The following is a 16,533-nucleotide window of genomic DNA, read 5'->3' on the forward strand; positions in this document are numbered from 1 at the left end:
GTTTGTGATATATACTTGCAATTGTTGTAAGGTAACAATATGTTCATATGTTTTTTTCTCATATGAATATATATTAAATTGTAATTGAATGTTGGATAATGTCATTAAGAAGGCTTCTTTTTTTGTCTTTCCTGTTCAATTGTAACTGGGGTGGGTTTAAATAAGTTGTCTTCTACCCACTCCTTTTCGAGTAACAGTTGGAATTGTGATGTCAAAGTATGATGAATTTAACTAGTTGTACAGACTAATCTAAATGCTTCTTTATTGCCTTTGTTATGCGTCCTTATATATTGGTTGGAAAAAAAAAATCATTCATTCATTCAAGGTCGCAATTCTGACTATTTTTCTCTCGCAATTGTGAGTTTATGTCTCAGAATTCTGTTTATATGGTCTTTTTTCCTCATAATTTGACCATAAATTGCAAGTTATAAAGTTGCAATTCTGAGAAAAGAAGTCGCAATTACCTTTTTCTTTTTGTTGGTGGAAACAAGCTTCCATAGTGTTACCCCATTCTTTACATTCTCTTTGACTCTGTTGGTTCAGCTATTATAAGATGATGGTTGGTGTTGAGTGTTTGGAGGCTTTATAAGTTCGTCATCTGGTTAGCTCTGGTTTTAATTACAGGCCTGATGGAGCAGTGTTCTTACCTGAAGGGGGATTTGTACAGGCCGTGCTTTAAAACACTGAGTGTAGTACTCATAGATAATGATTATGATGAATCTGCTGTTTGTTTGTCCCTACAGATATGTCACACAACAGCACGGACCCCTTCACCGAGCCCACCGAATACGAGTACCTCAAGAAGGTCATGTTTGAGTACATGATGGGAAGAGAGACAAAGGTACAGTTTGGGGGTTATTTTTACACTTTACAATTATGCAATTTGGGGGAAGCCCAATATATATTTTTAAATATTAACTTTTTATTAACGTTAAAACAACTTTTTGCTAAAGTTAGGGATTAGGTTCACTTACATGAGGATCAGTGTTGTTAACAAAAAAAAAAAAGTTGTTAACAATTTGTTCAATGAAATAAAGCTGAAACAAATATAAATATTAAATGAAAATGAACTGCCTTAAAATAATGTAAATAAAGTTAAAATACTGAAATTAACTCACTAAAACAAAAATTGATATAAAATAAAGCTAAATATAAAAATAATATTTCAAAAATAAAAACTAATTTAAAATATGAATAAATACTGTAATGGTATATAAGAACGAATAAAATAACAGATTTTTGTTCAACTTTGTGACTAATCGAGTCACCAATATTAATATTTATAAATGTATTATTCTTACGTTTATTATTGCTACTTTCATTTATTTTATAATTTATTTTGATATGTTTATGCATGTATGTCATCATTTATATTCTACCCTTAGTGTTGAGTTCAATTTCAAATAAACTACAGAAACATCACAATATTTTGAAGATTTTCTGTTAAATAACTATATTTCTATTTCCGTCAGGAAGGCACATTGATCATGTTAACACTGAATAAACATGTCCAAAAACATAATAACAATGATTTGAGGATGTCAAATTCCAGAATCCACTGATATATTTTTTTTTTTATCATCTTTTGAAATTTTGGTAATATCAAGTGATATTTATCCAATATATTAAGGCATATAATGAGAACTGCATATGTAGGGCAACCAGTTTGCTGATTATATGCTTTAATGTTGTAAAACTTAAATTTTATCATATTGTTCTTTCCCACAATGCACAACGTTTTCCACAACATAATGCCATTTGTTAGAGGAAGGATGTAGTAAATACGTAAGACAGGGAGTCCGGATGGAAGCCTATAAAATTATTCATTCCCATGAACTCCCAACAGCATAATTTCATGTCCATTTGGCAGGACCCTAATGAGCGAAGCTTGTCCGTTTAGCCAGGATTAATTAACAGCCCCGTTGATGCCGTCCTAAAGCCAGCGGGATCCCCCCTCATTGCTAATAAACAGTCAGACATCATGACATCACAACAGGCCTCCCTGTCAGAGAGGATGTCCGGCGGCTGACAACAGTGGCTCGTTCTCATCACATGACCCAGTAGCGCCTGCCATTTTAAGAGAGTTGCTCGGGGTAAACGGCTGTGCTGGTTTTGATTAGCGCTGTATACGGGCACATGAACGCTGGCAGATCTATCTAGGGCTGATTACCCAGCAGGCTGCAGATAATGAGCTTTTTGTCTTTGCGAGATGTAATTGCTCACAGAACAGCAGCTCCGCTAAAGATGGCCGGCAGTTTTGTTATCGCTAACTAAAACTACAATTATGAAAGTTGTTTTTGTTAACTGAAATAAAGCTGACTTAAAGGGATAGTTCACCCAAAAATGAAAATTGTCATCATTTACTCACCCTCAAGTTGTTCCAAACCTGTAGGAGTTTCTTTGCTCTGCTGAACACTAAAGTTTAAAAAATATGGTAACCAAACAGTTACATGCCCACTGAAATGCCTTAAACGCACAGCGTTATTCAGTGTGTTTAAGTATACGGAAAGACAGGGTGGGACATTTCAAGCAGCTCCTCCCCTTTTTTAAAATAGCCAATTAGTTTAATTTATATCACAGCATAGCCAGGGCTGCTGAGCTCATTAAAGTCGCAGTTTCCTCTAATCTCTAACAGTTTCTCCTCCTGATCTCCTCCATATCACTTTAAAAGATCATTCTGTGCAGAATTCAAACAGGTCTGATAAGGTTTCTGGTCTGTGTCGACTCGCTCGCTCCTTGCTATCGTGTCTCTGGACCGTAGCTGCGGTTCACTTACACTTTCATGAAACCAGACTTCATTCACCCCAATATAAAGCATATTTACACTGTCTGATCGTAATCATATTCCCCTTATAGTGCACTATGTGCCGTTCACCATGTAGAAAATAGTACATTTGTGAACAAGTGACCAATTTTAGCTGCAGCTTCATCTGTTTATAATGTAGGGGGCGTGGCTTCAGATTCTACAGAGCATTTGATTCGACAGAAAGTCTGATGAGAAGTGCAGAGTCATGTCATCAAAATCATATCTTCTAAATGTGAATTGTGTCATTTTTTGGAGCACACTAGCTTATAGATAACAGTAAGACTGACATATTCATACTGAAAGCCAAAAAACATCAGTTTTGATTTCATGGGGACTTTAACAGACCCCATTGACTTTAATAGTATGGGGGGTATATATATTGTAGGTATATTAAATATATACATAGTATATATATATTGTAGGTATATTAAAAATCTAAAATTACATAACAAAAATGCTTAAAATAAAATATCAAAATTAAATAAAATGTAAATTCTTAATAAAGAATAATAATATTTTCCTATGAAGCTGTTAAACCCACCCTAAATATGGGACAAGATAGGAAGACAGGATAGGAAAAAAACTGGTGATGTCATCAAAACCATTGATCCTTATTGGTGGAAGTGAGAGACTGTAAGTTTTGAAAGCTTATATCTTCTCAATGTGAATTTTGTCATTGTTTTGGAGCACACTATCTTATAGATAACAGTAAGACATATTTATACTAAAAGCCAACAAACTTCAATTTTGATTTCATAGGGACTTTAATGGACCCCCTTGACTTCCATAGTATGGGGTAAAGCATTATAATAAACCATTATAATAATATATTCCTATGAAAATGTTAAACTCACCCTATAATATGGGACTCATTTAGTTATATAAAGACAGGATAGGAAAAAACGGGTAACATGACTGATGAAGAAATATAATTTGATGCTGTCATTCCTTTCTTTTAATTAACACAGTGTAACATGGTTGGATTTGATGATCATTGCAGTTTACTTTTGTTGCATTTTGTTTCTTCAGACAATGGCTAAAGTTATAACATCCATGCTGAAGTTTCCTCCGGACCAGGCGCAGAAGGTTCTGGAGCGTGAGGATGCCCGTGTGATGGTGAGTGTGTTTAGTATGCGGAAGCAGCTGTGAGTTTAAAGGTAGCCTTCAAAGCCTCTTCATCTGTTAACAAACGGACTGAAACAGGTCTCCCAGATGTGTGCACGGATTTTCTGTCTGCATGTGCAGCTCCTCACGATTGGTTCATGTGCAGAAAGGGGGCCGATCAAATGCTAAATGAAGCACATATGTGTGTCTTATCGAATACTTTATGGTTTGTTATCAGGTTTCTGCTGCATGCTCACAGTGTTTCCTTTCCAATGTTCCATTAAATTGATATAGTATCATTATTTCAGGACATTTATTTCAATTTCTCCAGATGTTAAGCCGTTAGTTACTACTTTGCTTCTAGTGAAACCACTCGCTCAGGAACTTATAGTTATGTAACTTTTTTTAAATAGCCAATAGACTTTAGTTTACACTGCCATTCAAAAGAGTTAGTGATGTTTTTAAAGATGTCTCTTTTGCTCACCAAAGCTGCATTTATTTGATAAAAAACACAGGGTCAACAGTAATATTAAAGCAATTTAAAATAACTGTTTTCTATGTGAATATATTGTAAAATGTAATTTATTCCTGTGATCAAAGCTGATTTTTCAGCATCATTACTCCAGTCTTCAGTGTCACATGATCCTTCAGAAAACATTCTATTATGAGGATTTGCTGCTCAAAAAACATTTATGATTATTATCAATGTTAAAAAATGCTTTATATTTTTGTACAAACCGTGGTACCAGTGAATAGAATGATTTATTTAAAATCCTTTGCAACATTATAAATGTCTTTACTGTCACTTTTGATCAGTTTAATGTATCCTTGCTGAATACAAATATTTATTTATTAAAAAATATATATTACTGACCCCAAACTTTGTTCATCACAGTCTTGAATTATGATTTTCTACTTGCTGTTTTAGTATTTTATATATGTTTCTTCTAAAGGTTTGATTATAGAAGCATAGCAACACCCTGGCCTACTGTATGAACACAAGCGTATTTTCTGTATTGTAGTTTTTGGCTGTTAATTTTAATGCATGTCCCTGCAACAAATAGTTAAAGTCACTGTGCTTCTGTTCCCCATCTGTGTGTTTTACAGCCTTGGCTCCGGTAAGGTGGGACCAGAACCGTGCCTGAACCTGTCTGACAAAACCACCGATTCTCCTGCTGCTCCTGCTCCTGCTGCTGCTGCTGATGGATGCTACTGACGTGAAAGACGTGTGTGTGTGTGTGCGTGCGTGCGTGAGAGAGAGAGTTGTGTGTGTGTGTGTGTGTGTGTGTGTGTGTGTGTGCGTGAGAGAGAGAGTTGTGTGTTTGTGTGTGTGCGTGCGTGCGTGCGTGCATACGGTGACTAGTACAAGGGAACTCGGTTAGATAACGAAACGGAGAGAGAAAATGGAAAGAATATTCTTAAATTTGTAGCTTGCCAGAAAATAATTTATTACATGGATTTTTCTTGCTTTCTCTTTGTTTTCATTTCTTTAGGGTAGACTTTTTTTTTCTTTTTCTTTTTAAAGCTGCATTTGTATGATTCGAAGGCTTGTGCAATAAGTTTGATTGTAAGTTTTAGTTGGGTTGATTCTATTTTTCCTGAATCGTTTAGTTTGTATTCTTCTTTTTCTCTGTTTTAAGGTAAGATGAAATGTCCCTTTAACTATCTATCTGCACAGCACATGTACTATATAATGACACAGGCTCATAGTATGCTGATCGTTTACTATGCTTTTTCTGTTTGTTTGTTTTTCTAACTTAATAATGTATTTTCGGGAAACTGACTAATTAGAACCATTCTTCATATTGTAAATAATCATTGATGGAAAAAAAGGCTATAAATCTCTGTCATAGGGCACTTTGAGGTGGTTAATACGTTTTAAGAAAACTAATAAAGTTTTATTTACACTACACTCAAATGCTTTTTGCTGTGCATACAGAAGGTCTGGAACAGTTGCTATGTTGTGGTTGTCAGGTAACCATAGTCTTTATTGTTACTGTAATATTTATAATCACTTTCAACCAAATGTGCAAGGAATATCATGGTACTGAATGATTGCCATATTCATGCAGTACCAGTGAAATGTTTGGAAACATTTTTTTTTTTACTTTTTTTGAAAGTCTCATCAGGCCTGCATTTATTTGATCAACATATTATTACAGTAATAAAAAAAAAAAAGGTTTTCTATTTTAATTATGCAAATCTGAGTTTTCAGCATCATTACTCCAGTCTTCAGTGTCATGATCCATCAGAAATCATAATTTGATGATGTAATGCTCAGTTATTATCATTATTAGAAACGTTTGTGCTGCTTAATATTTTTTTTGGAACAGTGGTGCTTTTCTCAGGATTCATTGATGAATATAAATTGTAAAAGAGCAGCTTTTATTCAAAATAGAAATCATTTCTTACAATTTAAATCTTACTTTTGATCAATTTGACACATCCTTGCTGAATAAGTATTAATTTCTTTAAAAAAAGAAACAAATTACTGACCCCAAACTCAAACTTTTGAACGCCAGTGTATATTGTTACAAAGATTTCTATTTTAAATAGTCTGTTTTAAAATAAATCAACTTTTTCTTTTATGAAAGAATCCTGAAAAAAGTATTACAGCTTATAAAAAAAAAGTAAGCAGCACAAATGTTTCCTACATTGATTTAAAAAAATCATATTACAATGATTTGTAAAGGATCATGTGGCACTGAAGACTGGAGTAATGATGCTGAAAATTCAGCTTTACATCGTTAAAATACAAAATCAATATTTTAAATTGTAATAATATTTTGATCAAATAAATGCAGGCTTAATATGCATAAGATACTTATTTCAAAAACATTTTAAAAAAAGTATGTTTACAAACTTTTGGCCATTACTCTATGCCATGATATTACCAAAAAAACAATGACTAGCATTTTTAGTCTGTATTCAGATATGTGACCCTGGAGCAATAAAACACTATATTTGTGGCAGTAGCCATGGGTCAAAATTATCCATTTTCTATTATACCAAAAATCATTTTTATAGATATCATTCCATAGAGGTATTTTGTATATTCCCTACCGTAAATGTATCAAAAAAATGTATTATCAGTAGTAATAATATGCGTGGCTAAGGACTTTATTTGGGCAACTTTAAAGGCGATTTTCTCAATATTTCGATTTTTTTATACCCTCGGATTCCAGATTTTCAAATATTTCTTTCTCGGCCAAATATTGTCCCAGCATACCATACATCAATGGAAAACTTATTTATCCAGTGTTTTATTTATTTATTTACTTTTAAAATGACCCTATGACTAGTTTTGTAGTCCATGGTCACATATGTTCCTGAGAGAAAGCAAATTTGCATGTATAAAAAATATATGTAACGTTAAATACTCTGAGCCTATGCAAAAGCATGCAAAACTTTATTGCGAATGAGTATAATGAGCTGCAGTACTTAGAGCTGGCGGCAGGGGGACGCAGCGCCGCGCCGCGCGCTCTGTGATGCTCGTGCGCGTGAGCTCGCGCGCAAAACTCTTTAACTCCAGGAGAAACTCTAGAGACGCAGCAGAAGGGAAGAGCCGCGCAATGAGACCGCTATTCTAACCTCAACCTCCGACTCACACACTTCAATCCTGCTCGCATGCGTTTAGTTCCCAGGTCAGGAAAAGGAAATAGTCTAAATGTAGTTTTTCCTTTCGTTTGAGAGACTCTACACACAGATTAAATTGCTTTTATAAAGTTCTCATGAAATTGACTTCAGCACTGAGGATGCGAAACAGAATGACGGAACTTTCTACACGGAGAAGAAGCGCTTTGGATGTGTTTGTGTATTTGGGATTTGTTTCCTTGGCTTATTCCTTCAACATCGACTTGCAACATCCTGTGGTTTTTCGGGGACCAGATGCGACGTTTTTTGGATATTCAGTCCTGGAGCACGTCCATGACAACACACGCTGGTGAGTACATGATCAGAGACCAAACACACATCACTTATTATGGGTCTATCTTTTACGTTAGGTGTTCAACGACCCATAATGAGTTGTAAAGATTACTTAAAAGTTTTTTAAAGGAACTTTTTTAAGTTCGTTGAGGTGTGTCAAGTTATCCCACGCTAAGCCAAAGGTCAACTGTCTTAAATAGGTCATTAAAAAACAAAATTTTAATGTAATTCTATAATCAAGTAGGACTATAATAAACGATCACGGTACTTTTTGCCGTTATTTTAATATAACTGACGCGCTCGAGCGCTCTTCAGTTGTCATGGATACCTCCTCAGGCAAACGTCACACTTCTTCATCAGTTGCGCCAGGTAAAAAATAAACACGTAATAACTTCCTTTTAAGTAAACTTTTGTGTTAAGTGTTATACATGTTTTATTAATAGACTTGACTATATGTAGACCTACTTTAACTGACCCCTAGCCGTGTTGTATATGAAAAGTCTATGAATATCATAAATACGTAATAAAATGAGAAATAATATACGTTAACGTCGTTTTAGCGCCAGGTGAAATTCAAATCATTTACGTTTTCTGTCTTGTTTATTTTGCTTTATCTTTGTTTTTGGGCTGTCAAGGTGGCTCCAAAATTATTTGGACCCTGAAAAATGAAAATCGTGTATGATTTTCTTTCTTCTCCTCAACACACAAAAAAAGATATTTTGAAGATTGTCTGTAACCAAACAGTTGATGGTCCCCATTGACTTCCAAAGTAATATTTTTTCATAGGTTACTATGGAAGTCATTGGGGAGCATCAATGGTTTGATTATAGACATTCTTCAAAGTATCTTCTTTCTTGTGTGTGTGTGTGTGTGTGTGTGTGTGTGTGTGTGTGTGTGTGTGTGTGTGTGTGTGTGTGTGTGTGTGTGTGTGTTCAACAGACGAAAAACGTATGAAACAACTTGAGGGCAAGTGAATGAAGACAGAATTTCCATTTTTGGTTAAACTGTCCCTTTAACTCACAATGTGTGAATTTTATTGCATTGGGTGTTTTGAACCAATTTCATCAATAAAATTGACTTTCAAAGCAGGTTGATTAAAAGTAAAAAATAATGCATTTGAGGGAGAATAACACTTAGTTGGATGTTTTGTTGTCATATATTTACTGATCTCAAGCAGCACCACAAAACAATCACACTTAAGTACATTACATTCTTTAGCATTAACAGCTTTTATTGAAAATACACCATAACATAAGCACTGTAAAGCACTTTACATGTTTACCCTGACTTTTACAACCCTCTCTTGCCAATGCATTTCAAACATGCAACTTTGTGACTGTACAGATGTTAAGCCTTTCTTCCCAGATGTGTCCTGTTTTAAAGGGAAACACTGGCCAGTGCCCAAATCATTGCCTTTTGCTTCAGTGGAGATAATGATGTAGTGCTTACATCACTGAATTATAGAGCCAAACCATGACAGAATGACAAGGCGAAACCACCTCCAGCCCTAATTCACTTATTAGGCATCCTTATTATTCATCCATGACACTTACAGAATATTAGTTTTATGTTTTCGTTAACAATGAACAAAAATGGTATACAAAGACTGTTGTATCCTCCAGAGCTCAGAGGTTGTGTGTAGCTGTGTTTTGTTGACTGTGTGTTTCTCCTCCTGATGTTTGTAGGATTGTGGTTGGGGCTCCCAGAGCAAACTCGTCTTTCAGTAGTTCAGTACAGTCACCGGGAGCCGTGTTCAAGTGCCGGATCCGCAACAACCCAGAGCAACGCTGCACTGAGATGGACCTCGGCAGAGGTATCTCTCTCATCCCAAACTCACACTGACCAGCAGAAGAACAGCAGGGGCCTATTGCTCAAAACTAGGATAAGGGATTAAGCTGGGATATCTTGGTGATCTTGTCATCTGTATGCAATTTTTAGTACACCGCTGTCGTGTAAACCAGGGTTTTTTAAACTGTGTTATGCCAAGGACCCCCAAATATGATGAACCTTTTATGAGGGACCCCCTTCCTAAAATCCATCTATTTTTATGTATGAAAAAACATTTAAACTGTTAGATAAATAGGCAGTGTGACATTATATATTGTTTCAAAACTTAAATAGTCTAGACGTAATAATCAAAAATGATTTATATAAGCATGATATAAGCACTGGGGTTCTTAACATACTGTGTAAAGAACCCCAGTGAGCAAGATAAAGGTGACTAGTAAGAACAACTTACTAGAAAGATTCAAAGCAAACATACAATTATGGAAAGTACGGCAAAAAAGGTGAGAAACATTTTAAAATTAATGTTCGGTAGACTTTATACATTTTTGATTTGTATTTGTCATAGACTGTAAAAAAAATATGGACGTAGTGTCCGTGACGTCACCCATAGGATTCCGATAAGCCGTTCTGAAGCTTAAAGTAGAGACGAGCTGGCCGTCGCCACAGAAAATGGGTAAAACGGCGGGATGTGGGCGGAGCTTAGGTGACGCAATGACTATAGACGGCAGATAAATGGCTATCCACCTGTAACCACACCCTTAATTATGCAGAACTTTAAGGCTATATATAACGTAAACGAATGAGTTATAAAAAAAAAAATCACCCCCCTCAAAGTTGTCATGAAGGTCAAAATTAGCCATATAGGCCAAAACCCCAATTTGTACCAGGCTGTAAACATGTTTTTTTCTGCTGTAAAGTTGGGCATTTTAACATGAGGCTCAATAAGATTCTGCTCCCTACTGGAGCCTGTCCCTAGTGGCCAGTTGCGGAATTGCAGTTTACATTACTTCCGTATTGGCCTCAAGAGTGATCGCGCGAGGTTGACGCTTGGTATTTGTATACTCTGACATTTTCTGGGGAGCCCATAGAACCTTCTTGAGGACCCCTGGGGGTCCCCGGACCCCAGTTTGAAAACCCCTGATGGAAACGTACCCTGAAGGCACACTCACACCAAGAACGATAACGATAATGAAAGGTAACTGTATATTAGTGGATAAATTGAGCCAGGATCACCAAGATATCTCGGCTTAATCCCTTATCATAGTTCTGTGCAATAGGCCCCAGAATACAGTCATAAAAATAAAAATAAACTAAAATCTGCTATTAGTATGCAATACAGCTAATATCACCTCATAATGAATTCATAACTTTAATTAATCACAAACGACTATACACGTAATATCTAATGTTACTTAGATAGTTACAGACAGCACAATCCCAAGTGTTATATACTAAACAGCATATCTCACCTGCTTGGAAAATGTAAACTATATTAGCCAAATATTCAAAATTAGATAGCATATCCTAGTTTACCTGCATATATAAAGTATACTTACGTGAAGCAATATGAACCATATATCAAATCTCGCCTGCGTGATTGTTTGCGTCATTGCAAAATGTATTATTGCACACCTGTATTATCACACAGCTCTTTATAAAAGTTGGTTCTATATTATATCCAGCTTTCTCTGTATAACAGTATTCATGTAAAGTAATACTATGTCCAACATGAAAGTTGTACATACATTATATAAATATGTGCATACATACAGTACACTCACACAGGCTGATATACAGTGGTGCTTGAAAGTTTGTGAAATCTATGAAAATGTGAATTTTAACAAAATAAGAGGGATCACACAAAATGTGTTATTTTTTTATTTAGTACTGTCCTAAATAAGATATTTTACATAAAAGATGTTTACAGTCCACAAGACAAAAGAAATAGCTGATTTTATTAAAATGACCCCTTTCAAAAGTTTAAATACCTTTGATTCTCAATACTGTGTGTCGTTCTCTGATAATCCACAGTGTGTGTGTGTGTGTGTGTGTATCGTGATGGTAGTTCTTGAGTCTCTTGTTTGTCCCGATCAGTTAAACTGCCAAACATTCTTCAGAAAAATCCTTCAGGTCCTGCAAATTCTTCAGGTTTCCAGCATCTTGTGCACATTGAACCCTCTCCAGCAGTGACTGTATGATTTTGAGATCTATCTTTTCACTCTGAGAACAATTGAGGCACTCAAACACAACTATTAAAAAGGGTGCAAACATTCACTGATGTTCCAGAAGAAAAAACAATGCATTAAGAGCTGGGGGTGAAAACTTTTTTAATTTGAAGATCAAGGCAAATTGTACTTAAGTTATCTTCCAGGAAACATGTAAATATCTTCTGTTGCCTCTGAAAGGCAGTACTAAATGAAAAAATATGATATTTTAAGAACATTGTGGACATCTTCATCTTGTTTAAACGTTTTCACCCCCGCCCCCTCTGGAGCTTCATTGAATGTTTGAACCTTTTTTAGTAGTTTTTGAGTCCCTCAATCGTAAGTGTGAAAAGATGGATCTCAAAATCATACAGTCACTGCTGGAGAGGGTTCAAATATGCAAATGCTGGAAAACTGAAGAAACTGCAGAAGCTGAAGGATTTTTCTGAAGAACGTTTGGCAGTTTAACTGATCAGGACAAACAAGAGACAAGATATATTATTCAGGACTTCAAGATGTTTGGTCTGGAAACTCACCATTGACAGCTCAATCCGAGGGGCGGGATAAACGGTTGTCTTTCCGCACGCGATAGGATAGCGCTACAACCAACCAGAGCAACAAAGGTGAAGCGGAGCTCGTTGATAGATTAAACCATATCTATGGATTAAACATTCGCCATATCCGGTCGGCAAAACTCCAAACACATCTTCCCTTTTTAAGAATGACTTCAGTGCCGTTCTTTGTTCTTTTCTCAGAGAAAAGCTTAACTCCAAGTCTTCCAGAGTCGCGGTCAAAGCTGATTCGAAAGACCGCCGTTCGCCAGTTTCTGTGTTTACTAGAAGCACGCAAGCGCAACTCTGGCGTCATTATGTTAAGCCCCGCCCACCGACTCTATACACGATGTGATTGGCCCGGCAAGAGTTCGGCAATTACAGCTCAGAAGGGTATTGAGAGTTGCTAGACGACACTCGCAGGCAGATTAGATTTGCTGCCGCTAGGGTGCGTCAAGATTTCTAGGTTAATTCAGGACAGTACTACATAAAAAAATAACATGCATTTTATATGAGCCCTCTTTTTTTCTTTTTTTCACAGATTCACAAGCACCACTGTATACTATATAGCATATCTCAACTGCTTGATTGCTTGCATTGTCACAAAATGTTAACTATATTATTGCCCAGCTCTAGTATGCTCAATGTGACAATAAAGGCATGAAGATATTATGATCATTAACATCATGATTTTTTTATAAAGCTGCTTTGAAACAATGTGTATCATTTAAAGGTCCCGTTCTTCACGTGTTTTTGAAGCTTTGATTATGTTTACAGTGTGCAATATAACATGAGTTCATGTTTCGCGTGTAAAAAAACACAGTATTTTTCACACAATTTACTTATCTGTACACCGCAGTTTTCTCTGTCCTAAAAACGGCCTGATGATTTCCTTGTTCTATGAAGTCCCTCCTTCAGAAATACGTAACGAGTTCTGATTGGGCCAGCGCTTCCCGTGTTGTGATTGGACAGCAGCTTAGCGCACATTGCCCGGAAAGGTCCCGCCTCTTACCATAACGGGGCGATGCAAGCGCTGAATGCGCGCTCTTCTCCACGTGGAAGAGCAACGAGACCACGGCCCCTATTTTGCGTGTTCTTGTGGGCGGAGGGTTAGTCAACAAACTGTTCTAGTGACGTCATTACAGCAGGAAGTGCAGCGGTGTAGTCCAAACCGGCCGATTGCTGTAGGCTTTGAACTTCTGTTAAATAAAATATCTCACTTGGCATTGAACTTTGAGCTTTATAATTTTACATGTATTTTATTTTGCTCTAACAGCAACATTACTCACTAACTAAAGTTTGAAAGATGGAATCGCGAAGAACGGGACCTTTAAAAAGCACTTTACAAATAAATTTGACATGACTAATACTTTTTCTAGAATGTTGAAGAGTTTAAAAGAGCTTGTATAATAGAACGATATGTTTTGGAACTTTAAAAGGGAAGTGAAAGTGTTTCTGTGTGACGTGTGTCAAGTGTGCTTGTGTTTGGCAGCACCAGCTCAAATGAAAAACGGTTAGAAGATGCCATCTGTGCGGTCAAATCCCAGAGTACAATGTTTTGCATGGGTAGTTTAACCCAAACTGCTATATACCACTGAAATTGCTCATGAAGTTAAACATGGAATTTGGACCAGTCAATATTTGAAAACCTGCCTGGGCGAATGTTTTAGCAACCTTGTTTTCATCACCTTTAATAACTGTTCACAGTTATAATCAAAAACAGGGCTGTTATTTTATTCAGTTGTTTTCGCAATACCCGTGTTATACTAACACAAATTTTCAGCACTGATAGTGTTAGATTTACACACTTCCTTCTGTAAGCATACTATGAGCTTGTTTATGTGATGGACAGCAGTATCTTAAAAGCTTTTTTCTTTTTTAACATTATTAATATTACGGTGAGAAATCAGTTAAAATGTCTGTAGTATTTTCAGTCTGGCTCCTGAAGTATTTTGATAGAAATGATGAATGGTTTGGCTAATATTTTCCGAACGGCCGTGCCAAGGATCCAATGTGTAGAAATCTCTTGAAGCTCTGAGTTCTTTTCTTGTGGTGGAGAGATGAGAGCGGTTTATGTGGCTTCAGTGCGCACACTCCTGCTTACGCTAGGTCTTACTGATAGAACACACATGAGCAAATGAGGCGTGTCAGCGGGCCTGGGGCCCCAGCTTTAAGTTTACATGAATCATGGGATAAAGACCCCTCAGAGGCCTCCCTCGGGATATATCGCTACTGATATGAGGGAAACTAATAGTACATTTATTTATAAAGCACATTTAAATTCAGCTTACACTGACCAAAGTGCTGTACAACTAACTAATGTCAGTTAAAAAGGATCTATTATCCTTTTTTACAAAGTATTGATTTTGTTATTGGGCTCTACTAGAATAGTAGCCTGACGTGGTCATACTCAGCTCTAGTCAGAATATGAGTCTGATGCTCCATTGGGCTGTGATTATGGGGCGTGTTTCAACCGAACCAGGAAAGACATCAATTGGATTGACCTACAACCAATCAGAGCAACAAAGCGACGCATTACGTTAGTTAAATGTCAACAGAGCTCGACTGTATGCACACTGGAATAAACGATCTTTGCTGGTGTTGTAAAAATAAAAAACTGATTTTAAGGATACACAGAGTACTTACCCAACATGATCATCATTTTTGAGAGAAATAGTGAAGGTGAATGTATATACAAACAAGCTCTCCGTTTAGGATTGGAACAAATATAATCGTAGCCCCTTTGATGACGTGATGATTACGTTACTGTTGATCATCTGTCCGTCATCGTCTAAAGCCCGCCCTGATGATTTCATTGGTCTGAACAGTTTCTGTTCGGGGATAATTACTCCTTTATGGATCGAGGCCAGACCGAACCGCCCGACCTAAAAATTTTGTGAGTGGGGCTAAGTTCGGCTGGCATCCAGGCTACTAGAATAGGTTTTAATGCATAAATGTTAGGGATGTGACAGTGAGGATATTTTCCCACCGTTTAGTTGAATTGTGACAACACCGGTACTACTGGTATCATCGGCGGGGACAAATTTGAAAGCGGAAGTAAAATGCGCATGTCCGCACAGGCTTTCACAACGGTCTGGAGCAGAGCACGCGTTTTCAATTAGTTCCTGTGGAAGTTGAGCTTCCACTGGAATGAACTGAAAATGCTCGTTCTGCTCTGCTCGCTCCGTGCCAGTAGACACACTGTTAGGAATGTTCGAGCAGCTGTGCTCATTTTACTTTCGCTTTCAAATTAGCATTTTAAAAGCCCCTGCCAGTGATACCGGTGTCGATTAACCGGTGGGAAAATATCCTCACCATCACATCCCTAACAGTCATGCATGAACTCTGACTGGTCTGTGCTGCGACTATTGTTTGGCTCATGCTTTGTTAAGCAGACATGTTCTGTTTTTAATTGTAGTGTCTGTTCTGTAACTGAACTAAATTATTGTATTACTATAAAAAAAATCTAAATGAACTGGTCCTGTGGTGGGTAAGTAATGTAACCAGTGTTGTGGCTGAACACCTTCAACACTGACTATCACAGCACGTCTAATAAATGTTCAAAAACACATTATTTTTCTCATATTTGACAGCACCTCTCTTCCCAGTCTGTCAGTAATGCTCCGTTTAGTTCCTGTCTCTATGAAGCTCCTCCTTCTGAACAGCTTATGTGCTCTGATTGGTCTGCAGGACCAGTGTGCTGTGATAGGTAAACTACTTGGGAAATGTCACGTCCCTTACCATAATCACGAGTGTCAACACTACTAACTAACTCAAATAGCCTCTGCCCCTTTATTTTTTATATTCCTTTAGTGAGAATTATTTAATTGAGGAATATTGTGACATGTAGACTAAAATGGAGGCGAGTTCAGAAACGGTGACACTGATATAGAGAATAACTCCGACTGAAGGGACTTTGTAACTTTGCAGACCTTGTTTATGTCAATCTAAAACAGCATCAGGTCCTTTTTAAAGGAATAGTTCACCTAAAAATTGCTCGCATTATGGCTTATGTGACTTTATTACTTCTGTGGAACATTTTTGCACTGTTGTCTTTATTTAAAGAAACTGAATTCTGTTTGCATCATTGATTGGTATTTCCTGTTTATCATTGTAAAGCTGCTTTGAAACAATCTGTGTTAAAATAAAGCAC

General features: G+C 36.7%; 2 protein-coding genes across 2 annotated transcripts in view; both read left to right on the top strand.

Annotated features, from left to right (window-relative positions):
* LOC137045534 (golgin subfamily A member 4-like) overlaps positions 1-5,822 on the top strand; it is a 33,450-nt gene extending 27,628 nt beyond the window's left edge. Inside the window, exons 19-21 of the mRNA XM_067422228.1 lie at positions 744-841; positions 3,836-3,922; positions 5,018-5,822. Coding sequence (XP_067278329.1) covers positions 744-841; positions 3,836-3,922; positions 5,018-5,032 — 200 coding nt within the window. The 3' untranslated portion in view covers positions 5,033-5,822. The remainder of the gene's footprint in view (positions 1-743; positions 842-3,835; positions 3,923-5,017) is intronic.
* A 1,618-nt stretch (positions 5,823-7,440) lies between these two features.
* Positions 7,441-16,533, top strand: part of itga9 (integrin, alpha 9) — a 98,071-nt gene continuing 88,978 nt past the window's right edge. The window contains exons 1-2 of the mRNA XM_067421036.1: positions 7,441-7,853; positions 9,523-9,650. Coding sequence (XP_067277137.1) covers positions 7,642-7,853; positions 9,523-9,650 — 340 coding nt within the window. The 5' untranslated portion in view covers positions 7,441-7,641. The remainder of the gene's footprint in view (positions 7,854-9,522; positions 9,651-16,533) is intronic.

The sequence above is a fragment of the Pseudorasbora parva genome, chromosome 17, assembly GCF_024679245.1.
Source record: "Pseudorasbora parva isolate DD20220531a chromosome 17, ASM2467924v1, whole genome shotgun sequence".
Classification (NCBI taxonomy): Eukaryota; Metazoa; Chordata; class Actinopteri; order Cypriniformes; family Gobionidae; genus Pseudorasbora; species Pseudorasbora parva.